We start from the raw sequence: 27,533 nt of genomic DNA, 5'->3' as shown, positions 1-27,533 counted from the left end.
GGAGTCTCAAGGTGGGTTACAAACTCCTTTTCCCTTCCTCCCCCTACAATAGACACCTTGTGAGGCAGCTGGGGCTGAGAGAACAGTGGATGCTAATCTGGAGAACCGGGTTCGATTCCCTACTCCTCCACCTGAGCGGCAGATTCTAATCTGGTGAACCGGGTTCGTTTCCCCCGCTCCTCAACATGAAGCCTGCTGGGTGACCTAGGGCCTGTCACAGTTCTCTCTGGACTCTCTCAGCCCCACCCATCTCACAAGGTGCCTGTTGTGGGAAGAGAAGAAGAAGAAGAGTTTGGATTTATACCCCCCCCCCTTTCTCTCCTGCAGGAGACTCAAAAGGGGCTGACAATCTCCTTGCCCTTCCCCCCTCACAACAAACACCCTGTGAGGTGGGTGGGGCTGAGAGAGCTCCGAGAAGCTGTGACTAGCCCAAGGTCACCCAGCTGGCGTGTGTGGGAGTGCCCAGGCTAATCTGAATTCCCCAGAGAAGCCTCCACAGCTCAGGTGCCAGAGCCGGGAATCAAACCCGGTTCCTCCAGATTAGATACCCGAGCTCTTAACCTCCGACGCCACTGCTGCTCTCAGGAAAGGAAAGCACATTTCTAAGCTGTTTTGAGACTCCTTAAAGGTAGAGAAACGTGGGCTATCAATCCAAACTTGTTTTTCTTCTACTACCACCAAAGGGCCGTCGCTGCAAAGAGGTCCAACACAAGGTGGCCGTGCGCTTGCAAATTCTATTTCTGCCGTGTGACATCGGAGGCAGTAACCAGATCTGCTCCCCGTCCTCCGCTTGTACATTCCACTGCCGGAACAGTTTCTTCTATTGGCTTCCCACTCTCACTTGCTGCACACTTGCTAGGCTGAGTCACACAGATTTTTAGCATCCCAGAGGGGGGGCCCTCCTCGCCTCCTACCCGTGCCCATCGCTGGAGAGGCCTGCTGTTGCGTCCCAGGACTCCGAGGGGCACGGTGGGAGAGGTCACCCTGGCGTTTGGGGGATGCCCCAGGAGGGGAGGCGAGAAAGCAGAGCACCCCCCCCCCCCGTCACTCCTCGGTGGCCTTCGCTTGTCAGCAAGCGGGGGATGATAAAATGCTTTGTTCTACACTGAACACTGGTGCTTTTGTGTGTTGTGCCTTGTGGAGCGGCAGTGCCGCCCGGCCTTGGCTCACCCACGCCCTTTCCAAAGAGGTGGGGCTTTCCTCCGCTGTCAGGGTGCCAAATCAGGGGACGAATTCCAGGGAAGACACTTTCCAGAGTCTCTGCTTTGCCATCTGGGAGGGAAGAGCCCCTTTTCAGAGAAGGAGCACTAGTCAGGCGGTGGGTTTCAGTCGAGGCCGATTGTTTCTCAGCTGCTGCCGGAAGATCTCAGGGAACACAGCTTTCTACAGAGGTGGAAGGGAGTGGCGGACAGCGTGGGGCCCCGAGGAGCGAATCTCACCTGTGAAGAAGAGAGAACCGCACACCAGAAATCTCACCGGCTGTCGCCTGCAACCACCACCCATTGCTTTGGACCATGGGCAATGGCATGAACAAGGTAGTCGCTTATCTGTTCGTTTTTTAAAATCCTGTTTTTCTCCCCAGTCAGGACTCAAAGAGGCTTAGAACGTTACTCTTTCTTCCCCCCCCCCCTTGGTTTCTCATGACGACAACCCCACGAGGCAGGCCAGACCGAGGCTGTGAGATTCGCCCAAGCTTCCTTGGGAGAAGTGGGGATTCGAATCCAGGTCTCTCAGTCTGACATTCAGTGCCATGTGTGGCACAGAAGACTTGTACGGTGAAGAAAACTTCTCCTTTTGGTCCAGGTAGTTAGGAGTGACTACACAGAGTGTAGTGTTTATTTTGAAGCAGCAGTGGCGTGGGAGGTTAAGAGCTCGTGTATCTAATCTGGAGGAACCGGGTCTGATTCCCTGCTCTGCCGCCTGAGCTGTGGAAGCTTCTCTGGGGAATTCAGATTAGCCTGTGCACTCCCACACATGCCAGCTGGGTGACCTTGGGCTAGTCACAGCTTCTCGGAGCTCTCTCAGCCCCACCTACCTCACAGGGTGTTTGTTGTGAGGGGGGAAGGGCAACGAGATTGTCAGCCCCTTTGAGTCTCCTACAGGAGAGAAAGGGGGGATATAAATCCAAACTCTTCTTCTTCTTCTTCATGACGACAACCCCGTGAGGTAGGCCAGACTGAGGCTGTGAGATTCGCCCAAGCTTCCTTGGGAGAAGTGGGGATTCGAATCCAGGTCTCTCAGTCTGACATTCAGTGCCATGTGTGGCACAGAAAACTTGTACGGCGAAGAAAACATCTCCTTTTGGTCCAGGCAGTTCGGAGTGACTACGCAGAGGGTGTTTATTTTGAGGCCCTAAACGTTCCTCCGCCAAGCTTGGCAAAAGTTTTTGAATGTAAGGATGCTGGGTGCACAGTTGTCCATGGAGAGAGTCCACTGAAGGAGTCCACGGAGAGAGATGCGGTGCTCCTTCAGTGCCCAGTTAGGGAGACCCCCTTGTTCTGGAAAGGGATCGTTTCTATTTGGGGAGGATTTGACCATTACCTTGGCAGGGCCTGCTTGTCGTGGCCCCAGCCACAATGTTGGGCTCACTTGTCGCAACCGCTCAGCTCGGGCTCAGGCATCAAAGTAGAAAGCACGACTGTACCCATCGTTGACCCCCCCGTCCGCTGTATTCAAGGCCGGGGTTGGACTTGGTCTCTCCTGACTGTGAAGCTAGCAGTTTGGGTCAGTGGGGGGACCGGGGATGTAGTGCGTGGGGTTGGACTAGATGACCTCTGAGGTTGAAGTTGAAGGGCCAGCCTGCCCTTACTTCTGCATAACCAGAGACTGTTACATGCTGTCAAATCACTTCTGACTTACATCAACCCTGTATATCTCAGCAACCTGAGCAACTTACAGCAACCTGCATATCTCAGGACCGTCTCTCCCTGTACTGCCCCATTGGGCCCCTCTGCTCCTCGAAGGCGGACCTGCTAGTGCTCCCTGGCCCCAAAGCAATCCGGCTGGGCGCTACGAGGGCCAGGGGTTTTACGGCCCTGGCCCCAACTTGGTGGAACAGGCTCTCAGGTGAGCTCAGGGCCCTGCGGGACATACCGTGTTTCTCCGAAAATAAGACACTGTCTTATATTAATTTTTGCTCCCAAAGATGCGCTATGTCTTATTTTCAGGGGATGTCTTATTTTTCCGCTCCACAGCTGCATGCTCTGGTGTTCTGTTTGACGGCCATGCTTCCAAACAAAAAACTTTGCTACGTCTTACTTTCGGGGGATGCTTTACATTTAGCACTTCAGCAAAACCTCTACTACGTCTTATTCTCAGGGGATGTCTTATTTTCGGAGAAACAGGGTACAGAGTTTCCGCAGGGCCTGCAAAACGGACCTGTTCGGCCAGGCGTTTGGCCAGCCGGGGTGACATTGAAAATTCGGTATACAACAACATCTGGTCCCCCATGGGCGCAAGAAAGGGAGAGGGGAGGACCCTTCTGACGCCATCTATAAATGATGGTTCTTTTAATTTTGGTGGGGATTGGTTGTTTTAATTGATTTTAACGTTATATGTTTTGTTGCGAACTGCCCTGAGCCCCTCGGGGGAGGGCGATATATAAATTCAATTAAATAAATATGTTGTGGTAGCTTTAAAGGGGCCTGGACAGATTTATGGAGGAGAAGTCGATTTATGGCTACCAATCTTGATCCTCTTTGATCTGAGATTGCAAATGCCTTAGCAGCCCAGGTCCTTGGGAGCAGCAGCAGCAGCAGCAGAAGGCCCTTGCTTTCACATCCTGCACGTGAGCTCCCAAAGGCACCTGGTGGGCCACTGCGAGTAGCAGAGTGCTGGACTAGATGGACTCTGGTCTGATCCAGCAGGCCAGTTCTTATGTTCTTATGGTGGGAAGTGCCGTCAAATCTCATGACTTATTGTCACGCCCGTGGACTGTTCAGTAATGAGAGTCTGTGTTCAGATTATATCTTTATTATGAAAGCACCAGGAAGTAGCATTTAGACTTCTGTTGCCGGAACTAAATCTGAGCAGACAAGCAGCCTCCATTACACCCCATGCCCCCGCCTCGCACGACGCCACCCCTGACCATCCATTCCCAAGGGGATCCCTCACCAGTCCCACGGACCAGAGACAAGATCCAACCCAGCAGCATTCTCTCCTGACATTTCGCCTTTGAAGATGCCAGCCACAGATGCAGGCGAAATGTCAGGAGAAAATGCTACTGGAACACGGCCATACAACCCGGAAGCCCCACAACCAGAGGTGGGATCCAGCAGATTCTCACCAGTTCCCGAGAGTGGGTTGCTAACTATTTGTGTGTGCCGAGAGGGGGTGACTAATTGGGTCTGCTTTTCCGTTAGAAATTCCATTAGGTCCAAAAATCATAAAGTCCTGTTGTTTCCGATGTGGCTGGTTAGCGAAGGTAGAAAACGGGATAATTCTCCCTGTTGTTGGGCTGTTTTAAAAACATGTTTTAGAAATATGGTCAAGTTCCTTGTTTAAGGAAAGTGTCCTTCTTTTGGTTTCTACAAACAAAATTAAGTATTTGACAGTATTAAGTATTTGACAGGCAGTCAATTAGAGGAGAAGTAGTTGTTTCTGTTGGCAGCAGACGATAGGACTTGCTATAATGAGTTTAAATTATGGACAGAAAGATACCAGCTGGAAATTAGGAACTTTTTTTTTCCAGTAACAGAGAAATTATTAATGCCCCGCCCCCGGAATGCCCGGCCACGCCCCCGCCGTGCCCAGCCCCATTGGCGCTACGCCACTGTTTGAATCCCACCACTATGGGAACCTGTTACTAAAATTTTTGGATCCCACCACTGGTCAAAGCAACCTGAGTTCCACACCACTGCCAGAACTACGACCTCAGGTGCCTCCTGAAGCTGATGAAGCAAGCTTGTTTTCTGCTGCTCCCGAGACTAGGTCCAGGTCCAGGAGTAATGGGTTCAAGATGAAGGGAAAGAGATTCCAACTAAAGGAGCAGCAGTGGCTTAGGAGGTTAAGAGCTCGTGTATCTAATCTGGAGGAACCGGGTTTGATTCCCTGCTCTGCCGCCGGAGCTGTGGAGGCTTATCTGGGGAATTCAGATCAGCCTGTGCACTCCCACACACGCCAGCTGGGTGACCTTGGGCTAGTCACAGCTTCTCGGAGCTCTCTCAGCCTCACCTACCTCACAGGGTGTTTGTTGTGAGGGGGGAAGGGCAAGGAGATTGTCAGCCCCTTTTGAGTCTCCTGCAGGAGAGAAAGGGGGGATATAAATCCAAACTCTTCATCTGTCAGGAGTGCTTTGATTGTGTGTTCCTGCATTGCAAAGGGTTGGACTTGATAGCCCTTCTGGTCTCTTCCAACTCTATGATTCTACAGGGACGGTTTAAATGTTGGTGTCCCCAGACACTCCCCAGTCTGCTGCAGAGAAACTGCTGGTGCATCTTGGGTGGCACGCTGGATTTGAAGCTGTGCACATCAGTTGTCCGACAGGAAGGATGGAGAGCAAGGCGTGCCCAGAGGCTCTCCCCCAGCACTTGCCTAGTGTAGAAGGTCAGAGGAAGCCTGCAGGCCACCAGAAGGACACTAGAAACTCAACAGGTGGTTCCAGATGGGAGCCCGTGTTGCAGAGTGGTTAGAGTGTAAGACTAGGATCTGGAAGATCTGGGTTCGAATCTCTACTCTGCCATCACGGAAGTTTTCTGGATGAAAGTTTGATGAGACCATGAAAGTTTTGAGACTGTGCCTTCAGAAATGTGCCGCCCCCCAGCCTGCAACCCCCATTGACAGCAATGCAGAAAACTCAATGCAGAACAAAGATTCTTGGGCAAATTTCTGGGATGTTCCTGCAGGGGGTGCATTATTGGATGTATCAGCACCAAAATTTCAGGGTATCATCTGGAGACTGCCCTGATGATACCCCCCAGGTTTGGTGCAGTTTGGTTCAGGGGGGGCCAAAGTTATGGACCCTCAAAACTGTAGCTCCCATCTCCTATTAGCTCCCATTGGAAACAATGGGGGATGGGGCACCTCCTTTGGGACTCCATAACTTTTGACTCCTTGAACCAAACCTCACCAAACATGGGGAGTAGCATAAGGACAGTCTCCTGATGATATGCTGAAATTGTGGTGCTTATATGTCTAAAAACGCACCCCAAGGGGGGGGGGATCCAACTCTGGTTTTGCCCAGGGCTACAGTTTGCCTCGTTACACCCCTGCCGCTCACACAAACGTCGCTGTTATGTCTTGCAGGTCCTCCCTGGGCTTTACCTCGGGAACTTTGTAGGTAAGTTGACTGAGCACCTCAGACCTCGAGCCGGATGGGAGGGAGAGGCCTCGTATTGCTCAGAGCTTCTCTGGGCTCTGTAAGACTCCTGCGTTTTTAAGAGATACGGGACGTGAAGAACAGTGCCAGGTGTGGTTTTCCCAACTGCTGCATTTCTGGGGCAAGGAAGGGTTTACCTGTTGCATTTTTCTGCCTGTCGAGCACCTGGAAAATAGCACCACGTAAAAACATCAGAAGAGCCCTCTTGGGTCAGACCAGTGGTCCATCTAGTCTAGCCTCCTGTCTCACACAGCGGCCAACCAGTTCCTCTGGAGGGCCAAAAACAGGGCATAGAGGCTGAGGCCTTCATAAGAACATCAGAAGAGCCCTGCTGGATCAGACCAGTGGTCCATCCAGTCCAGCATCCTGTCCCACACAGTGGTCAGCCAGTTCCTTGAGAGCAGTGGTTCTCAACCTGTGGGTTGGGACCCCTTTGGGGGTCGAACGACCCTTTCACAGGGGTCGCCTAAGACTCTCTGCATCAGTGTTCTCCATCTGTAAAATGGACAAATGTCAGGGTTGGGGGGTCACCACAACATGAGGAACTGTATTAAAGGGGCATTAGGAAGGTTGAGAACCACTGATCTAGAGGACAAGCAACAGGGCATGGAGGCAGAGGCCTTCCCCTGATGTTGCGTCCAGGTGCTAGATTTCAGATACATACTACTCCTGTACATGGAGGTTCCCTTTCGTCATGGCTTACAGCTATCCACAGACCTATTCATCCATGAATCCATCTAATCTGGAGGAACCAGGTTTGATTCCCTGCTCTGCCGCCTGAGCTGTGGAGGCTTATCTGGGGAATTCAGATTAGCCTGTGCACTCCAGCTGGGTGACCTTGGGCTAGTCACAGCTCTTTGGAGCTCTCTCAGCCCCACCTACCTCACAGGGTGTTTGTTGTGAGGGGGGAATGGCAAGAAGATTGTAAGCCCCTTACAGGAGAGAAAGGGGGGATATAAATCCAAACTCCTCCTCCTCCTCCTCCTCCTCCTCCTCCTCCTCCTCCTCCTCCTCCTCCTCCTCCTCCTCCTCCTCCTCCTCCTCCTCCTCCTCCTCCTCCTTCTTCTTCTTCTTCTTCTTCTTCTTCTTCTTCTTCTTCTTCTTCTTCTTCTTCTTCTTCTTGTCACCTTTTAAAACTTGTGGCCATTTCCATCATCCGTGCAAGAGAACCACTGTGATGTGGTGGTTACGAGTGTCAAACTTGGAAGTCAGGGAGACCCGGGTTCAAATTTTGTGTGTGGACAGTGCCATCAAGGCACAACTGACTTACAGTGACCCAATAGGGTTTCCAAGGCAAGAGACAGAGGTGGTTTGCCGTGTCCTGTCTTTGTTTAGAGACCCTTGGCTTGCTTGGGGGGTCCCCTTCCAAGATCTTGACAAGATCGGGCTAACCTGGGCCATCCAGTCAGGGACGCAATTTGAGTTTCATTTTCATCTACATTGACTCTACCACCCATCAACTGCATTGAGCAACACTTATATCACAGGAGAGGATGACTAAGTTCTCTCTATCTATTGTCTCTCCACCCAAACATGATTTCATAAATCTTCCCCTTGTATATGTGTATACGTGTGTGTGCGCGCATGCACAATATGTAGTCAAATTGCAGCCAACTTATTGCGACCCCGTAGGGCAGTGGTGGCGAACCTATGGCACGGGTGCCAGAGTTGGCACTCAGAGCCCTCTATGTGGGCATGCGCAAATAGAGTTGCCCCCCCCCCCCCCAGACATCTAGGCTGGCCTGGGCCGCTGGACTCGATTATTAGCATTAAACCTAAGACCTAGTTTTGGGGAAGCAGTGTAGGTAACCCTGTTAAGCGCTGTTAAACCCCACTGATTTTCATGGGAAGAACTAAAGCGCCATCCTTTACCTGGGAGTAAGCTTGGTTGCTGGCAATGGGGCTTGCTTCTGAGTAAACCCTCCTTGGGTCGTGATTCACCCGTTGGAAGAGTTGCACAGTTGCTTCAAAGCAAAGCCACCGACTACCACCAAGCTTACTCCTGAGTAACGCACGCCTTGGAGCCAACTGTTTTTTCTAAACCAAAACCTCAGTATTCGGGTTAAATTGCCGTGTTGGCACTTTGCGATAAATAAATGGGTTTTGGGTTGCAATTTGGGCACTCGGTCTCAAAAAGGTTCGCTATCACTGCCATAGGGTTTTCAAGGAAAATAAGAAGCCGAGGTGGTTTGCCATTGTCTGCCTCTGCAAAGCCTTCCTTGATCATCCCTCATCCAAGTGCCAACTCTGCTTAATGTATTGTCAAAGGTTTTCATGGCCAGAATCACTGGGGTGCTGTGGGGCTTCCGGGCTGTATGGCCGTGTTCCAGTAGCATTTTCTCCTGACGTTTCGCCTCTAAAGATGCCAGCCACAGATGCAGGCAAAACGTCAGGAGAAAATGCTACTGGAACACGGCCATACAGCCCAGAAGCCCCACAACCAGAGGTGGGATCCAGCAGGTTCTCACCAGTTCCCGAGAGTGGGTGACTAATTCTTTGTGTGTGCCGAGAGGGGGTGACTAATTGGGTCTGCTTTTCCGTTAGAAATCCCATTAGGTCCAAAAATCATAAAGTCCTGTTGTTTCCTATGTGGCTGGTTAGCGAAGGTAGAAAACGGGATCATTCTCCCTGCTGGGCTGTTTTAAAAACATGTTTTAGAAATATGGTCAAGTTCCTTGTTTAAGGAAAGTATCCTTCTTTTGATTTCTAGAAACAAAATTAAGTATTTGAAAGTATTAAGTATTTGACAGGCAGTCAATGAGAGAAGAAGTAGTTGTTTCTGTTGGCAGCAGACGATAGGACTTGCTATAATGAGTTTAAATTATGGACAGAAAGATACCAGCTGGAAATTAGGAACTTTTTTTTACAGTAAGAGTTTTTTTTCCAGTAGCAGAGAAATTATTAATGCCCCGCCCCCGGAATGCCCGGCCACGCCCCGTCGTGCCCCGCCCAGCCCCATTGGCGCTACGCCACTGTTTGAATCCCACCACCATGGGAACCTGTTGCTAAAATTTTAGGATCCTACCACTGCCCACAACACTCCAACTGCTTCGCTTATGAGATTTGATTATAGTGTACCACTCCACATCCCAATCTTCCCGTTTATTTCTAGTGATCCTGGTTTCTGGTTTTCATGGCAAGAAATGTTTGGAGGTGGTTTTTACCATTGCCTGCCTCCATGTGACAGCCCTGGTGTTCCTTGAACGGCCTCTCGTGCAGATATTAACCAGGACCAATCCTGATCAGCGTCTGAGATGTAATACGATCAGGCTGGCCGGGGGCTATACAGGCTCGGATAGCCTCTTTTTTTTCTTTTGCGCCAAACTTTATTAGGTTTTCAAAAATACATAGAAGACGAAAACAACTCAAGTAACATTTGGGTGCTGTGTGGTTTCCGGGCTGTGTGGCCGTGTTCTAGCAGCATTCTCTCCTGACGTTTCACCTGCATATGTGGCTGGCATCTTCGGAGGCATCTTCTGATGTTGGGAAAGCAAGAAACCATGAAAATGAACAGAACTTGGCTGCCAGTGTTGAAAAAGACTAGAGTCAAGACAGTGTCTAATCAGCTCCACACAAACATAGGATGACTATAGACAAAGGAAACAAAGGCCAGGATACTTCTATTGAGATGCTCCCACCTATTGACCTTGCTATCTCCATTGTTACTCCCGTGCTATAGACTGCATTGTTACTCGTACTTCTATTCAGATGCCTTCACCTATTGACCTGGCTGTCGTCTTTGTTACTCACAGACAATGTTTCATCACCCACCCTGGACACTCCAACAGGTATATATACTCCACTTGCTTTCCCAACATCAGATCCTCTGAAGAAGATGCCAGCCACAGATGCAGGCGAAACGTCAGGAGAGAATGCTGCTAGAACACGGCCACGCAGCCCGGAAAACACACAGCCCCCCAGTGATTCCGGCCGTGAAAACCTTCAACAATACATTGAACTCAAGTAACAAGTCAAAAATTACAGAGAAGGTAGACTGAAGAAAAGGAAGGAAAGATAAGAAAAGGAAAAAAGTAGGAAAGAAGAAAAGATAAAGATTCAAATAGAAAAAAGATGAAAGGAATAATTTAAAAAGAATAGATAAAAATATGCATTACGTTGATCAGTATTTTGTCCGTCTTTAAAGATGCAAATAAACAAATCAGCGGAATGTCAGTCTTGTCTAGAAGAAGAAGAAGAGTTTGGATTTACATCCCCCTTTCTCTTCTGCAGGAGACTCAAAGGGGCTTACAGTCTCCTTGCCCTTCCCCTCTCACAACAAACACCCTGTGAGGTGGGTGGGGCTGAGAGAGCTCCGAGAAGCTGTGACTAGCCCAAGGTCACCCAGCTGGCGTGTGTGGGAGTGCCCAGGCTAATCTGAATTCCCCAGATAAGCCTCCACAGCTCAGGCGGCAGAGCTGGGAATCAAACCCGGTTCCTCCAGATTAGATACACGAGCTCTTAACCTCCTACGCCACTGCTGCTACCTTGTCTAATAATATGCCCAAAGTAATAAACCCCTCGACATTATTCTAGAGACCTTAATATCTCTTATTGACATCTAAGAATATAACATGAGCCTCTTTTTTTATAAAGTGAAAAGTCCCGGACATTTCAGGACCAACCCCTTTAATAATATTTCCATCTCTGCACTATCCGTTTTGAGATACAGCGACAAGAACTGTATGTAAACGTTCCAAGCGAGGCCACACGATAGATCTATTCAGGGGTATTATAATATTGGCTGTCTTATTCTCAGTCCCTTTCCTAATAACGCACAGCACGGAATGTGCCTTTTTCACTGTTAGCGTACCGAGAGTCGACACGCGCTGCCGTCTTTTTTGGCATTTGCGGACCTGAGCTATTTAGTGGCCGGCAGGTTGCTAAATCCGGCCCTCCGAGGGACAGCTCCGGTCTCTCCCGCGCAATGTGTTTATCCGCAGCCCTCAGCATTTGCATTGGAAAGAATGTCAAGTGGGTGTCCCTGTGGGGAGGGGGGCACCCTTGGGTCACCGCCACCTGCTTCCACTCTGTCTGAAATAAACCCCGGAGACTCTAAGAACAACTGAAGAATGTTACATTGCATGCTTCACGTTTCAAAAACACATGCCTGTTAGCAGCCGGACGGGCAGGAAAAGCCCGGGGTGACGTTGTATACCCCCACGAAGCGGAATCAACCCCTGATCTAGCAAGGTTGGTATTGTCTGCTCTGACTGGCAGCTGGTCTCCAGGGTCTCAGGTAGAGAAGAAGAGTTTGGATTTATACCCCACCTTTCCTGTAAGGAGACTCCAGGTGGCTTACAAGCTCCTTTGGAGCAGCAGTGGCGTAGGAGGTTAAGAGCTCATGTATCTAATCTGGAGGAACCGGGTTTGATTCCCCGCTCTGCCGCCTGAGCTGTGGAGGCTTATCTGGGGAATTCAGATTAGCCTGCGCACTCCCACACATGCCAGCTGGGTGACCTTGGGCTAGTCACAGCTTCTCGGAGCTCTCTCAGCCCCACCCACCTCACAGGGTGTTTGTTGTGAGGGGGGAAGGGCAAGGAGATTGACAGCCCCTTTGAGTCTCCTGCAGGAGAGAAAGGGGGGATATAAATCCAAACTCTTCTTCTTCTTTCCCTTCCTCTCCCCACAACAGACACTTTGTGAGGCAGGTGGGGCTGAGAGAGTTCAGAGAGAACTGTGACTGGCCCAAGGTCACCCAGCAGGAACGTAGGAGTGCGGAAACACATCTGGTTCACCAGATAAGCCTCTGCCACTCAGGTGGAGGAGTGGGGAATCAAACACCAGTTCTCCAGATTAGAATCCACCTGCTCTTAAACAGTACACCACTAGACTGGCTTTTCACACCACCTACTACCTGGTCCTTTTTAACTGCAGATGCTGGGCACTGAACTTGGGACCTTCTGCGTGCCAATCAGATGCCCTACCAACCAAGCCCCAGGCCCCCTCCCGAAATTGGCTCATGAAGCTGCCTTCTAGGGGGTCTGCAACCTGCGGCTCTCCAGATGTTCGTGGACTACAAATCCCATCAGCCCCTGCCAGCGTGTCCAATTGGAGAGAACATCTGGAGAGCCACAGGTTGCAGACCCCTGTCTTAGCCCATTACAAGTCAAGGTATGCAGACCACCTTGCCAGCTGGGGCTTATCTGGTGAACCAAATGTGTTTCTGCACTCTTGCGTTCCTGCTGGGTGACCTTGGGCTAGTCACAGTTCTCTCTGAACTCTCTCAGCCCCGCCTTCCTCACAAGGGGTCTGTTGTGGGGAGAGGAAGGGAAAGGAGCTTGTCAGCCACCTTCTCAAGCACTTGACAGCAGGGAAGAGCACTCTGCCCACCCAGGAGGCGCGACAGATGCAACGGGGCCTCTGACCACCGCTCAGCGGGCAGCTGCTACCTCTGCGAGAGCCTCATTAAAAATTGAGCACCTCCCATTAGCGCGCAACGTGTCTTAATGCGGCTGTTTGTGCGCCAGATGGCTCTGAGGTTCACTGCCCGATAAAGGCTGCCACACTTATTTGCACTCGGCCACCTGCGGCCTTCGGGACCACCGGATGCTCTCACGGACCCCCTCCGGAGCACTATTTCACAGCCTGCACCAGAACCAGCCCACCCTTGGAGAGCAGTGGCGCAGTGGCTAAGAGCAGGGGCACTCTGATCTGGAGAAACCGGGTTTGATTCCCAGCTCTGCCACCTGAGCTGTGGAGGCTTATCTGGGGAATTCAGATTAGCCTGGGCACTCCCACACACGCCAGCTGGGTGACCTTGGGCTAGTCACAGCTTCTTGGAGCTCTCTCAACCCCACCCACCTCACAGGGTGTTTGTTGCGAGGGGGGAAGGGCAAGGAGATTGTCAGCCTCTTTGAGTCTCCTGCAGGAGAGAAAGGGGGATATAAATCCAAACTACTCCTCCTCCTCTTCTTCTTCTTCCTCATCTTCCTCTTCCTCTTCTTCCTCTTCCTCTTCTTCCTCTTCCTCCTCTTCTTCCTCTTCCTCTTCTTTTTCTTCTTCTTCTTAAAGAGGCGAGTGGGAGCTCCATCAGCCGGAGGCGCCATTCGGGTGCCACCGGAAGTACCTGGCGGACCTGTCCTTAGCACAAGATCCAGAAGGGAACTGCCCAGTGCAAGGACGGCTATATTTTTATCCTGCCCAAAATTTTTAGTAACAGGTTCCCACGGTGGTGGGATTCAAACTGTGGCATAGCGCCAATGACGCTGGGCGGGGCACGACAGGGGCGTGGCGGGGCATTCTGGGGGCGGGGCATTCCTGGGGGGGCTGTGGCAAGGATGCAGCCTTGGGCAGGAGACGAATGCACGCAGGCGCAGGCTGCCACGCACGCCGGTGCACCTCCTGCTAGACTGCTCCAAGTTCTGCGCGCTACTGCTGAGAGGAGGGGCGTGACTGAGGCAAAAATCATGTGGCAAAATCACCAATTAGTAACCCCCTCTCGGCACATGCAAATAATGAGTAACCTACTCTCGGGAACCTGTAAGAACCTGCTGGATCCCACCTCTGCGAGTGCCCAAATTGCAACCCAAAACCCACTTATTTATCGCAAAGTGCCAACGCGGCAATTTAACCTGAATACTGAGGTTTTAGTTTAGAAAAAAATGGTTTGCTCTGAGGCGCGCGTTGCTCGGGAGTAAGCTTGGTGAAGCAACCATGCAACGCTTTGAACGGGTGAATCACGACCCTAGGAGGGCTTACTCAGAAGCCAGGCCAGCCTAGATGTGTGTGTGTGGGGGGCGATTTTTCACTCCCCCCACATGACGAAATCCGTGCGTGCCCACAGAGAGGGCTCTGAGTGCCCCCTCTGGCACGCGTGCCATAGGTTCACCACCGCTGCCCTAAGTCATGCCTGAATGGAACCAATACGTACTTATACTCACTAAACAAGTAATATTTCAACTAATAATAAATTAGAATACACTTCTATCTTTGTTCTCCCGGTTAACAACTCAAAATATTATTAATATAACTCCAACAGGTAAGAATGTAGGCTGTTTGGCTATAAAACCTCCAGATTTGGTTTTTATTTCGATGATTCTTTTTCAAGCCGTTCTTTAAAGTACAAAATCCAAGTGTCAACATACCGTATATTCAAATACATACAGCCAACTTGCTTTTACAGTTTTCGAAATAAAAGCCCAATTGCATATACACTTACATAATTCGTGTAAAGTTATTTTCTGTCTCCTCTAGGAGTAAACCTATTTTCTTAACGACTGCCCAATTTTCACTCCAAAGGGCTCTTCTTCTGTAAAAGTCAAATCAGATGAGGAATTACTTATTTTAAAACAAATCAAAAACAAGTGGTATTATGATCGGATTTTCAGAGAGAGAGACACACTATTGAACATTATAAAACTATCTGCTGTACCGGGAGGCAAAAAAAAATGTAACTTGCGTAGTAGTTACAGCCCAAGAAAACCCATGCCGTGGTGGCGAACCTTTGGCGCTCCAGATGTTGTGGACTACAATTCCCATCAGCCCCTGCCAGTGGAGAATCAAACCCTGTTCTCCAGATTAGAGTGCACCTGCTCTTAACCACTACAACACACTAGTTGTGAATTTCCTGTGTTATGCAGGACGAGATGACCTTTGAGGTCCTTTCCAGGAGCAGCAGTGGCATAGGAGGTTAAGAGCTCGTGTATCTAATCTGGAGGAACCGGGTTTGATTCCCAGCTCTGCCGCCTGAGCTGTGGAGGCTCATCTGGGGAATTCAGATTAGCCTGGGCACTCCCACACACGCCAGCTGGGTGACCTTGGGCTAGTCACAGCTTCTCGGAGCTCTCTCAGCCCCGCCTACCTCACAGGGTGTTTGTTGTGAGGGGGGAAGGGCAAGGAGATTGTCAGCCCCTTTGAGTCTCCTGCAGGAGAGAAAGGGGGGATATAAATCCAAACTCTTCTTCTTCTTCTTTTTCTCTTCTTTGTTTCTATGTTTCTCTGACATGGCATGTTCTGATTGGTCATCAAAGGGGGCTGCGGTGAGCATGTCACCTCCTGCGCAGTTGGCTGCAGACAACCGATGGCCCTCTGTGGCTGCTACTCCCTCCTCCTTTCTTTCTTCCAGATGCCAAAGATTTGGACCAGCTGAGCAAGAACAACATCACGCACATCCTCTCTATCCACGAATCTCCGCAGCCGTTCATTCCGGTATGGAGGAAGGGGGGGAGCTGTCCTCTCAGAAGTCCCCACGAGGGAGCTGCCAAAGAGCCAGAGGTTACATGACGGGGCGATTCAGGATTTAGGTCTGTGGTGGCGAACCTTTGGCACTCCGGATGTTATGGACTACAATTCCCATCAGCCCTGCCAGCATGGTTAATTGGCCGTGCTGGCAGGGGCTGATGGGAATTGTAGTCCATAACATCTGGAGTGCCATAGGTTCGCCACCACTGTGCTCAGATAGGGTGGCCGACTGCATGGGGAACATAAGAACTTGCCTGCTGGATCAGACCAGAGTCCATCTAGTCCAGCACTCTGCTACTCGCAGTGGCCCACCAGGTGCCTTTGGGAGCTCACGTGCAGGGTGTGAAAGCAAGGGCCTTCTGCTGCTGCTGCTCCTGAGCACCTGGTCTGCTATGGCATTTGCAACCTCAGATCAAGCAGGATCAAGATTGGTAGCCATAGATCGACTTCTCCTCCATCAATCTGTCCAAGCCCTTTTTAAAGCTATCCAGGTTAGTGGCCATCACCCCCTCCCGTGGCAGCATATTCCAAACACCAATCACAGGTTGCGTGAAGAAGTGTTTCCTTTTATTAGTCCTAATTCTTCCCCCCAGCATTTTCAATGGATGCCCCCTGGTTCCAGTATTGTGAGAGAGAAAAATTTCTCTCTGTTCACATTTTCTACCCCAGGCATAATTTTATAGACTTCAATCCTATCCCCCCTCAGCCGTTTCCTCTCCAAACTAAAGAGTCCCAAACGCTGCAGCCTCTCCTCATAAGGAAGGTGCTCCAATCCTTCAATCATCCTTGTTGCCCTTCTCTGCACTTTTTCTATCTCTTCGATATCCTTTTTGAACAGCGCTCTGTGCCTTTAGTAAGCAAGTGATAGGTCTCGGACCTTGAATCAATGAACAGACTCTGTATTGTTGATCCGCAGCATTTATTGGAAGGCAACGAAGCACCCAGCCTATGAAAGCCAGTTCTGGTGAATCTGGCTTTTGCTACCCCCTTTATTCAGAAATAATCCCCCCTCCCGATTCCCCAAAGAATGTGAGAAAGAGTTACTTTGGAGCTGAGGCACCCCCAAGGTCGGCAATAGACAGAGATAAAGCCACCTGGTATCCTACCCCCCACAGGACAGCGGAAACAACCCTGTCTTCCATGGGAGCAGAAAATGTCAGGGGTAAGCCTAGTTATCTACAAAGTGTGTGAAGCCATAAAGAAGAATGTCCCATTTCAGCAGTGGTAATGTATAGCAGGCAGGTTACATATATCTTGTAGTGATTACATTGAGCTAGGAATGCATCTCAATCAACTAGGCGCAATCCCTGACAGCAAACAACTCATGGAGATCCCCTATGGGTTTTGCAAGGGAAGAGAAGAGCAAAGGTGGTTTGCATTTCCCCGCCTCTGCATAGCAACCCTGGACTTCCTTGGTAGTCTCCCACCTAAGTTCTGACCAGGGCTGACCCGGCTTAGATTATAAAACTTGATGAGCTGCAGCTAGCTTGGGCCATCCAGGTTGGGGCAGACGAGCAGAGGTGGTTTGCCATCGCCTGTCTCTGCATAGAGGCCCAGGACTTTTTGGGCAGTCTCCTATTTTAGTACTAACCACAGCTGACCCTGCTTAGCTTCTGAGATCAGATGAGATCGAGCTAGCTTGGGCCATCCAGGTCGGGGCAGATGAGCGGAGGTGGTTTGCCATCACCTGCCTTTGCATAACAACCCTGGACTTCCTTGGAGGTTTCCCAACCAAGTACTCACCAGAGCCAACTCTACTTAGCTTTCAAGATCTGTGATTGGGTTAGACTGGGTCACACAGGTCAGGGTACAGATAGTGTGCAGCCCTATGTGTTTTCCCCCAAGCAAATAACAACTGGGGTTGTGGAAATAAATAATGTAGGTGGAAAGGTTAAACTTTCCCCATGGGACCTGTTAGCATTTAAAAAAAAACAACTTGACCATCTCAAATCTGGGTACCCTCAGATAAGAGTTAGTGACAGAGAGGACCCTAGAAGGCCCAATCCACCCTAGAAGGCCCAATAAAATGCAATACAATAAAACAATATATGTGCAAAGTGTACTACTCTAAGGCCCTCTGCGAAGCGGAGGCAGCTTCAAACGGGACAGAGTTTGTACAAGAGACCGTGTTTGAAATCTGCCCCAGTGTCTCCGGGCTCTGGCTGAAGAAAGAGGACTCATCCCATTCTCTCCCTGTGCCTTTCTAGGGAATCACATACCTTCGGATTGTTCTGCCAGACACACCTGAGGCTAACATGTAAGTATCAATGGGAAAGAAAAGTTGTGGGAGCATGCTGTGTAGGGCTGCCAGGCCTCAGGTGGTGGCTGGGGACCTCTTGAGTTATCAACTGGTTAAGAGCAGCAGGCTCCAACCTGGAGAACCAGGTTTGATTCCCCGCTCCTCCACATGAGGGGCGGACTCTTATCTGATAAACTGGATTTGTTTCCCCACTTCTCCACATAAAGCCTGCTGGGTGACCTTGGGCTAGTCACAGTTCTTCTGGATTCTCTTAGCCCCACCTGCCTCACAAGGTGTCCGTTGTGGGGAGAGGAAGGGAAGGAGTTTGTCAGCTGCCTTAAGAATCCTTACAGGAGATAAAGGGGGATATAAAGGGGGATATAAATCCAACCGCCGCCGCCGCCGCCGCCGCCTCCTCCTCCTCCTTCTTCTTCTTCTTCTTCAATATAGCTTTAATGGCCATAACCTTAAGCCTAATCCCATTCAATTACATCTCCTTTTCCCCTTCTATACCCACCCTAATTATCAAAGTTTTTAAAACTGTATTTTATGCTGAATTACTAAAAGAGGCCAAGGACTGAGCAGTATTTGAATCCTTATCCAGCAGAAGAAAGGGGAGAGATTGGTGCTTGCTCATAAACAAATCCTTCTCTAACAGTGGGGTTAAAACCATTTCTGCCCGTCTTCACTAAATTAAAGGCATTCAGGGACCAAGTGAGTCAAGATACTTAGAATCGTCGAGGGAAGAGACCCCAAGGGCCATCAAGTCCAACCCCCTGCCATGTAGAAACGCTTTTACTAAAGCACCAATGTTCTGAAAAAAAGGAACTCTCGGGAATTGACCTTTTACTTTAGGCAACGATATTGTTTGGAATATGCTGCCACGGGAGGTGGTGATGGCCACTAACCTGGATAGCTTTAAAAGGGGCTTGGACAGATTGATGGAGAAGTCGATCTATGGCTACCTCCTTGGAGCAGCAGTGGCGTAGGAGGTTAAGAGCTCATGTATCTAATCTGGAGGAACCAGGTTTGATTCCCAGCTCTGCCGCCTGAGCTGTGGAGGCTTATCTGGGGAATTCAGATTAGCCTGTACACTCCCACACCCGCCAGCTGGGTGACCTTGGGCTAGTCACAGCTTCTTGGAGCTCTCTCAGCCCCACCCACCTCACAGGGTGTTTGTTGTGAGGGGGGAAGGGCAAGGAGATTGTAAGCCCCTTTGAGTCTCCTGCAGGAGAGAAAGGGGGGATAGAAATCCAAACTCTTCTTCTTCTTCCTTGACCTGAGGTTGCAAATGCCTTAGCAGACCAGGTGCTCAGGAGCAGCAGCAGCAGAGGGCCCTTGCTTTCACCTCCTGCATGTGAGCTCCCAAAGGCACCTGGTGGGCCACTGCGAGTAGCAGAGTGCTGGACTAGATGGACTCTGGTCTGATCCAGCAGGCTCTTTCTTATGTTCTTATGTTCTTTCTTAGCATTTCATCTGGCAGCCCTTTCTCAGAGCTGTCAGGTAGAAGAGGGATCAGATATCCAAGAGAACGTAATCTCTCTCCCCCCCCCCCCCCTTTCCTCTGTGCTGGAATTCAAAGCAGTTCCGGCGGCAGAATTTCAGCCCAGCAGGAGAAACCGCACCTGCCCAAAGTTCCCTCCTTTGTATTTCACCACTCAGAAAAGAGGCCAACGAACAATGCAAGAAGTGGGTTAGCTTCCAGGCGAGCCCGGCTGCTGGCGGAAATCTGCTCGGCGGCATGCAGAGAGTCTCAGTAAACAAGTTAGCTTGTATAATCCAGTTGCCGGGAGCAACATCCAGCCAGTATCGTTTGGCTCGAGTTTCGCAGCGCCGTTCTTTACCTGAGCCTCAGCTCTGGCGTGCAAAAACAAGTTCGATTCGCTGGCCGATGAACGGGGAACCTCAGCTGAACTCCGGTTTCCCATCTAGGCGGAACCTGGGCATTTTGCAAGCAGCTGGGGCCCCATTTTATTTAATTTGTTTCTCTCTCCACTATTGGGGGCCCAATGTGGCTTGCATCATCTCCCCTCTGGGAGAGCCAGCATGGTGTGGTGGTTAAGAGCAGGTGCACTCTAATCTGGAGAACCGGGTTTGATTCCCTGCTCTGACACTTGAAGCTGTGGAGGCTTGTCTGGGGAACCAGATTAGCTTGTGCACTCCCAACTCCTGCCAGCTGAGTGACCTTGGGCTAGTCACAGTTCTTGGAGCTCTCTCAGCCCCACCCACCTCACAGGGTGTTTGTTGTAAGGGGAGGGGGGAGGGAAAGGAGATTGTCAGCCCCTTTAAGTCTCCTTACAGGAGAGAAAAGGAGGATATAAATCCAAACTCCTCCTCCTCCATTTTACCTCCACCCCCTCTTCTTGTCACAGCCTGCACAATATCAATATGGGAATATCAACATTAGATTTAAAGGGGTAAAAAAACCAGAAACGGCTATACTATACATATGTATAGTTGGAGAGAAATACAAAAACATGGAAGGAGAAAATTACGTTTAGTTCTTATTTCAAATAGTATAGAAGGTAATATCTTTTTTTTTAAGTCAACTAATTTACTGAATGAAATATGTTCTGTAAGAATTATTGAATTATGTACAGTTTAATTGTTTGTTTTTAAAATTGTACTTGGAACTCAAAATAAAAACAATTTTTCAAAAAAAAACACCCCACCCACAGCAATGAAAAAAAACAACAACCAGAAACGGCAATATTCATTCTTGGCTGGGGCAGGGGAGTGACCCGGAAGTGGTTGCAGGAGTTGTGCGGGAAGCGCTTCGTGCATAACGTTCTGCTTTGCTTCCCCCCCCCCCCCCCTTGCAGCAAGAAGCACTTTAAAGAATGCATCCACTTCATCCACTCCTGCCGCCTGCGTGGAGGAAACTGCCTCGTGCACTGGTGCGTTCACTTATCGGGGTTGTGAAGGCAAGGGGAAGGCCCGGAAGGCAAGGGGAAGGCCCAGGAGTCAAGCCAGCGTAGCCCCATTCCCAAAACCAGGAGTCCCACTGATCTGTGCCACACGATGGTGGTGCGAGGATATATTGTGGCGAGAAATGGTTACATGAACCCGGCAGAGGAACACAATTCCATTTGGGGGGGTGGGGGGCGGCCGCTGAGCCCGCTCCTCTTTTGTTGCCCGCGCACTGGCTATATATCTGACCATCTGCCTACCCCCTCCCGCCCAGGGTTTGTCCACTGGGGTTTGATCCCAGACGCCTTTTATTATCATTCATTTTTTTTGCTTAGGTTTACTGCTGCTACTATGTCTTTAACACCGTAGTTTTAAGGACATTGTATTGTTTTAATTCAGTTATCTGATTCCATTGTCCTGGGGCTATTCGATTTTGTTTGTTGTTTCATTGCACTGTTATTTGCTGTTGTACTAGGGACCCCTTTAGAGCCCTCCGGGGTGAGAGGCCCGGTTTATCAAATCAGATAGATGGATAGATGGATAGATGGATAGATGAATGATGGAGAGAGAGAGAGAGAGAGAGAGATGATGGATGGATGGATGGATGGATGGATGGATGGATGGATGGATGGATGGATGGATGGATGGATGGATGGATGGATGGATGGATGGATGGATGGATGGATGGATGGACGGACGGATGGATGGATGGACTGATGGATGGACTGATGGATGGATGGATGGATGGATGGATGGATGGATGGATGGATGGATGGATGGATGGATGGATGGATGGATGGATGGATGGATGGATGGATGGATGGATGGATGGATGGATGGATGGAATTCCAGCTGCATCGTGAAAGGGCAGGCTTTCTGGGAAGTGTTGTGCTGGGTTTCAAGACATGGCGGAGTGTTCTGATGGCGTGGTTAGTAGCGTTTTCTCCTGACGTTTCACCTGCATCTGTGGCTCTAAAGATCTGATCCTCTGAAGATGCCAGCCACAGATGCAGGCGAAACGTCAGGAGAAAACGCTACTAGAACACGGCCACACAGCCCGGAAAACCCCACAACACCCACAGTGATTCCGGCCGTGACGAATGCTTTCATTCAAAACACACCTCTTTGGAGGAAAAGGAAAAGGAACAAAGAAAATCTCGGAGCCACGACCCTCCCCCCATGTTGGACTAGACCAGGGGTCTTCAAACTATGGCCCTCCAGATGTTCATGGAGTACAATTCCCATCAGCCCCTTCCAGCATGGCCAAGTGGTAGGGCTCATGGGAATTGTAGTCCATGAACACCTGGAGGGCCATAGTTTGAAGACCCCTGGACTAGACCCTCCCCCCATGTTGGACTAGACCAGGAGTCTTCAACCATGGTTTCTCCAGATGTTCATGGAGTACAATTCCCATCAGCCCCTTCCAGCATGGGCAGAGTGGTGGGGCTCATAAATTGTAGTCCATGAACACCTGGAGGGCCATAGTTTGAAGACCCCTGGACTAGACCCTCCCCCCATGTTGGACTAGACCAGGAGTCTTCAAACTATGGCCCTCCAGATGTTCATGGAGTACAATTCCCATCAGCCCCTTCCAGCATGGCCAAGTGGTAGGGCTCATGGGAATTGTAGTCCATGAACACCTGGAGGGCCATAGTTTGAAGACCCCTGGACTAGACCCTCCCCCCATGTTGGACTAGACCAGGAGTCTTCAAACTATGGCCCTCCAGATGTTCATGGAGTACAATTCCCATCAGCCCCTTCCAGCATGGCCAAGTGGTAGGGCTCATGGGAATTGTAGTCTATGAACATCTGGAGGGTCATAGTTTGAAGACCCCTGGACTAGACCCTCCCCCCATGTTGGACTAGACCCCCCATGTTGGACTAGACTAGAGCCACGACCCTCCCCCCATGTTGGACTAGACTTGGCCATGCTGGCAGGGGCTGATGGGAATTGTAGTCCATAACATCTGGAGTGCCAAAGGTTCGCCACCATGGGACTAGGCAGAGGCTGTTTTTCAGACTGCAATTTCCAGGCAGGCCTGGCCTGAGTTCAGTCCTTTCTGCATGTTCGGTGGTGCTCAATATCATTGGCTGCCACCCGCAGTGTAAAGGACCTGGCGAGAAGACCAGAGAAAGCAGAAGTCTCTGACCCTTTCCTGTTCTGGCCGTAGCCTTGCCGGGATCTCCCGCAGTAGCACCATCGTCCTGGTTTACATCATGACGGTGACGCAGCTGAACTGGTACGAGGCGCTGGAGGCGGTCAAAGCGGTGCGGCCGGTCACCAACCCGAACCCCGGATTCCGTCAGCAGCTGGAGGAATACGGGAAAAGCAAGTCTGTGAAGAAGGTGAGAGCAAGAAGTGATTGGGGTGTGTGTGTGTTCCAGCCTGTGTTGGGGGAATCAGAGAGAAACCAATTGCTCCATCATGGTCTACTCTGTTTCTATGACAGGTGCCCCCTTTGGGAATTGCGGGTAAGCCAGTTCAGGTTTCAAACACAGGGGTTCCCAGAAACATTTGGCCCAAAGCAAAGGCAAAAGAGTCAGGCCAAGACAGCCAGCAGATTTAAGGCCACTGCAGAAGGGAGCTAAGGTTGACTCAGTTCCCTTCAGTGGAGGGCGATTCCAGGCTGTCCCCACAGCAACTGAGTTGGCCCCCTGGAACCGAGCTAAGTGGGCGGTATCATCTTGGTGCCTGTTTCACTCCTCGATCGTGATTGGCGCTTGTGTCACGGCGGGAAATGGGAGCGTTCTTTTTAAAAAGTTTTTACAGTTTATAGTTTGCAGTTACATGCGCTTTCTGCCCGCCTCAACGGAAGTCTCCTCTGTTTCCCTCGCGCGCTTATGCCACAAAGCCGGGCTTGTGATTGGTTGAACGGATGAGGTGTCGTTTCGATGCTTCCCCACTTCGAAGCTTCGAAGCGGTAACGACCTTGTTCCGGCAGAAAAGTGTAGTTCATAACTGCGACAAGGATGTCGCAGTTCTGAGGAGTGGGGTAACTGAGACAAAACAATTTTGTGCTCGGTGGCAGTGGGGATTCACTGAGGCGAACCTCGGTAGAAACCAGTTCAACTCTGTCAGTGGGGAACGCCCCTTGGTGGACTTGCCCCGTGCACCTGCAGACACACACAGCTGCGTGGTGGGTGCTTGTATCTCAGCGGACGGTCAGCAGCCGCTCAGTGGTGGGATCCAAAAATTTTAGTAACAGGTTCCCATGGTGGTGGGATTCAAACTGTGGCGTAGCGCCAATGGGGCTGGGCGGGGCATGATGGGGGCGTGGCCAGGCATTCTGGGGGCGGGGCATTCCTGGGCGGGGCATTCCTGGGCGGGGCTGTGGCAAGGATGCAGCCGCTGTGCCGGTCCTTGGGCGGGAAACGAACACACGCCGGTGCCCCTCCTGCTAGACTGCTTCAAGTTCTGCGCGCTACTGCTGAGAGGAGGGGCGTAACTAAGGCAAAAATCACGTGGCAAAATCACCCATTAGTAACCCACCTCTGGGCACACACAAATAATGAGTAACCTACTCTCGGGAACCTGTGAGAGCCTGCTGGATCCCACCTCTGCAGCCGCTCCTTTTACGCCCTCCACAAACAATAACAAACCGCGAACTGTATTGCTCCCAGTTATGTTATTTTTTTCCTATCCCATTTACGCCCTCGGCAGATCCAACGGCAGCTGGAGCGCAAGTACGGCGCGTCCCCTTTCAACGACGAGGAGGAGATACGAGCCCGGCTGCCGGCTGGCAAAAGACCGGACGCCGTCGTCACCCCTCAGAGGACTGTGGCGCCAAAGAGCCGGGGCGCCAAGCCCCCAAGCCCCTTTCTGATGCGGGTGAAGGAGACGTTTTCCTGCCTTCCTGGGTGTCTGAAATGAGCCTCCCTCTGGCATGCTGGGATATCGCAGAGGCTGCGCGCCGCCATGAACTGGCCGAGGCCCGAACCTGGCAAGGAATGTGCTCAACACTGGCGCCACGACAGAAAAAAAACTAAGTGGCAACAAACACTGAGCTGGTGAGAAACAGGAACTGTTCGGGATTGGCTTCTTTTACCTGTGGAATGGAGACCATTTTTACAGATGAGGCGCTCAGGAAATTCTTGGCCCGTTTTAAAGACCCTCTCGCCAGCAAAGCGAGATTCTTCGTGCCCCGGCTTGCCAAATTCTTCACCCCCTGAGACAGGGAGTCATCTGCTGGTCAAAAGACTTCCTAGCCCAGATTCCTCGGCAGGAAAACAAGAATTCTCCCGTTAGCGCTGCACACAGTTCAGGTGAGGGCGGGAAAGAGAAATGTAAGGAACAGGAAAAACGCCCTGGAATGGAGATGGTTCTTGCACAATAAATGGCTTTTCTATCCAAAGGGTCCTCACGTGTGGATGTGTGGTTGTGAGATCCAAACCCGTGTTGTAAAAATGCCCTCACCTGGATGGTCCAGGTGAGCCCAACGTTGTCAGCTCTTGGAAGCTAATGGAGGGTTGCTATGTAGAGGCAGGCAATACACAAACCACTTCTGTTCATCTCTTGCTTTGACCTAAATGGCCCAGGCTAGCTCAGTAATGGCGAACCTTTTCGAGACCGAGTGCCCAAATTGCAACCCAAAACCCACTGATTTCTCGCAAAGTGCCAACCAACACGGCAATTTAACCTGAATACTGAGGTTTTAGTTTAGATAAAACGGTTGGCTCCGAGGCGTGCGTTGATCAGGAGTAAGCTTGGTGGAAGTCGGTGGCTTTGCTTTGAAGCAACCATGCAACTCTTCCAACTGGTGAATCATGACCCTAGGAGGGATTACTCAGAAGCAAGCCCCATTGCCAGCAACCGAGCTTACTCCCAGGTGAAGGATGGCACTTTAGTTCTTCGCATGAAAATTAGTGGGGTTTAACAGCACCTAACAGGGTTACCTATACTGCTTCCCCAAAACTAGTTCTTTAATGCTAATAATCAAGCCCAGCAACCCAGGCTAGCCTAGATGAGTGGGGGGGGGCACTCTGTTTGCGCGTGCCCACAGAGAAGACTCTGAGTGCCACCTCTGGCACCCGTGCCATAGGTTCGCCACCACTGGGCTAGCTCATCAGCTCCCCACAGCTCAGTAAGGTTGCCCCTGGTTTAGCAGTTGAATGGAAAACTACCAAGGAAGTTGAGGGTGCCTGCCCAGAGTCAGGCAATGGCAAACTACTCTTGGTTAGTATTTGGATGGGAGACTAACCAGAGGTGGGATCCAACCAGTTCTCACCACTTCTCTAGAAGTGGTTACTAAAGCAACTTCTCTTCCCAATAGGGACTGGAGGGGCATGCAGAGGTGGGATCCAGCAGGTTCTCACAGGTTCCCGAGAGTAGGTTACTAATTATTTGTGTGTGCCGAGAGGGGGTTACTAATTGGTGATTTGGCCACGGGATTTTTGCCTTAGTTATGCCCCTCCTCTCAGCAGTAGCGCACAGAACTTGAGGCAGTCTAAAAGGAGGTGCACCGGCGCGCGTGGCAGCCTGCGCCTACGTGCGTTCGTTTCCCGTCCAAGGGCTGGCGCAGCGGCTGCATCCTTACCACAACCCTGCCCAGGAATGCCCCGCCCCTGGAATGCCAGGCCAAGCCCCGTCGTGCCCCGCCCAGCCCCATTGGCGCTACGCCACAGTTTGAATCCCACCACCATGGGAACCTGTTATTAAAATTTTTGGATCCCACCACTGAGATTAACAGGGTAGTCTGGGGCTGCTATGCAGAGGCAGGCAATGGCAAACTACCTCTAGAAAATTAAATGGGGCAGCTATACGTTGGCTGTAACTTGACAGCGCTTTAGACACATGCACACATGTTGCCAATAGCCGAACCAGGTCAGGAGCAAATTAGGAGGGGTTTCCAGACTCAGAATGGGAGGGCGCCGCAAGGCCTTTAATATTTGGGTCAAAGTTGAGAGAGAAGCTCCAAGTTCCCCAAATTCTGTTTTCAGTCCAACTCTTTTAAGATCGCCAAATGTCGCCTTTTTGATAACCACTGCTTTCACCTCCTGCACGTGAGCTCCCAAAGGCACCTGGTGGGCCACTGCGAGTAGCAGAGAGCTGGACTAGATGGACTCTGGTCTGATCCAGCAGGCTTGTTCTTATGTTCTTAAATCAATAAGCACGCATCTTCCACTGATCCGCTTCTGGGGTCGGCCACGAACCTGGCCGCTGTTCTTCAGCGGGGCATTCTTCGACCAGACAAGAGATTCCAGACCGGAGTGGAAAGTCGGAGCGTGGCTCATCTCCCCAGTACAGCGAAGTAAAAGCCACCCTGCTTTTTCCCTCGCAGAACTGATCGAAATAGACAGTGGGAAGACGGGCTTTCGAAACGCCTCCTTAGGATCCTGCGGTTTTTCGGAATGCAAATGAGCGAGACCGGTCTCTCTCTCCCAGCGAAACAAAAATGATGGATTTGCTGATTCTCTTCCCAAGCGTCTTCCCAGCAGCCCAAATTGCTCTCCTCCAGGGAGAGATCATAACGAACGTGCTGCGCTAACGATCCGGGTGAAATACGAGGCGGCTCGGCTGCGCGCAGCTATCGCCTGGCCTGTGGCAAGCGATCCGAAAGCCCCCTCCGCTAGGGATTACATGCCTAAGTCAGCTTCTTCTTATGCCTGCCTCTCCTTTCCAAGAAGCTGGCAGAGAGCGGAGCTGCCGCTGACCCCAGGTCAGAGTTAGGTTTCAGGCCTTGCGTCACAAAGCTGGGAGCCGGATGGAAATCTCCAGCCAAACCAGGTGATCAAACACCTGTTTCCCATCACTGAGAAGATGATTCCCCAACCCCACACGAGGCTCTTAAGGAAAACAACAGTGAATGCACATCAACATGGATCTGCAACCTGTGGCTCTCGAGGTGTTCATGGATTACAATTCCCATCAGCCCTTACCAGCATGGCCAA

At 50.9% G+C, this 27,533-nt stretch overlaps 1 protein-coding gene across 1 annotated transcript; it reads left to right on the top strand.

Annotated features, from left to right (window-relative positions):
- The first annotated feature begins 884 nt into the window (after positions 1 to 884).
- On the top strand, positions 885 to 24,997 carry DUSP15 (dual specificity phosphatase 15). Its single transcript, XM_048495730.1, has 7 exons — positions 885 to 1,535; positions 6,244 to 6,277; positions 15,381 to 15,463; positions 17,704 to 17,753; positions 20,558 to 20,632; positions 22,817 to 22,991; positions 24,307 to 24,997. Exons 1-7 carry the CDS (start codon positions 1,515 to 1,517, stop codon positions 24,514 to 24,516), a joined length of 648 nt encoding a protein of 215 aa, XP_048351687.1. The 5' UTR covers positions 885 to 1,514; the 3' UTR covers positions 24,517 to 24,997.
- The last annotated feature ends 2,536 nt before the right edge of the window (positions 24,998 to 27,533 follow it).

This window comes from Sphaerodactylus townsendi, linkage group LG05 (assembly GCF_021028975.2).
Source record: "Sphaerodactylus townsendi isolate TG3544 linkage group LG05, MPM_Stown_v2.3, whole genome shotgun sequence".
In the NCBI taxonomy this organism is placed as follows: Eukaryota; Metazoa; Chordata; class Lepidosauria; order Squamata; family Sphaerodactylidae; genus Sphaerodactylus; species Sphaerodactylus townsendi.
This window is presented reverse-complemented; position numbering and strand designations above follow the sequence as displayed.

Coding starts and splice junctions, on each gene's coding strand:
- DUSP15 (XM_048495730.1), top strand. CDS start 1,515: ATGGGCAATGGCATGAACAAG. Junction 17,754..20,557: donor GACACACCTGAGGCTAACAT/GTAAGTATCAAT, acceptor CCCCCCTTGCAG/CAAGAAGCACTTTAAAGAAT. Junction 20,633..22,816: donor GGAAACTGCCTCGTGCACTG/GTGCGTTCACTT, acceptor TTCTGGCCGTAG/CCTTGCCGGGATCTCCCGCA.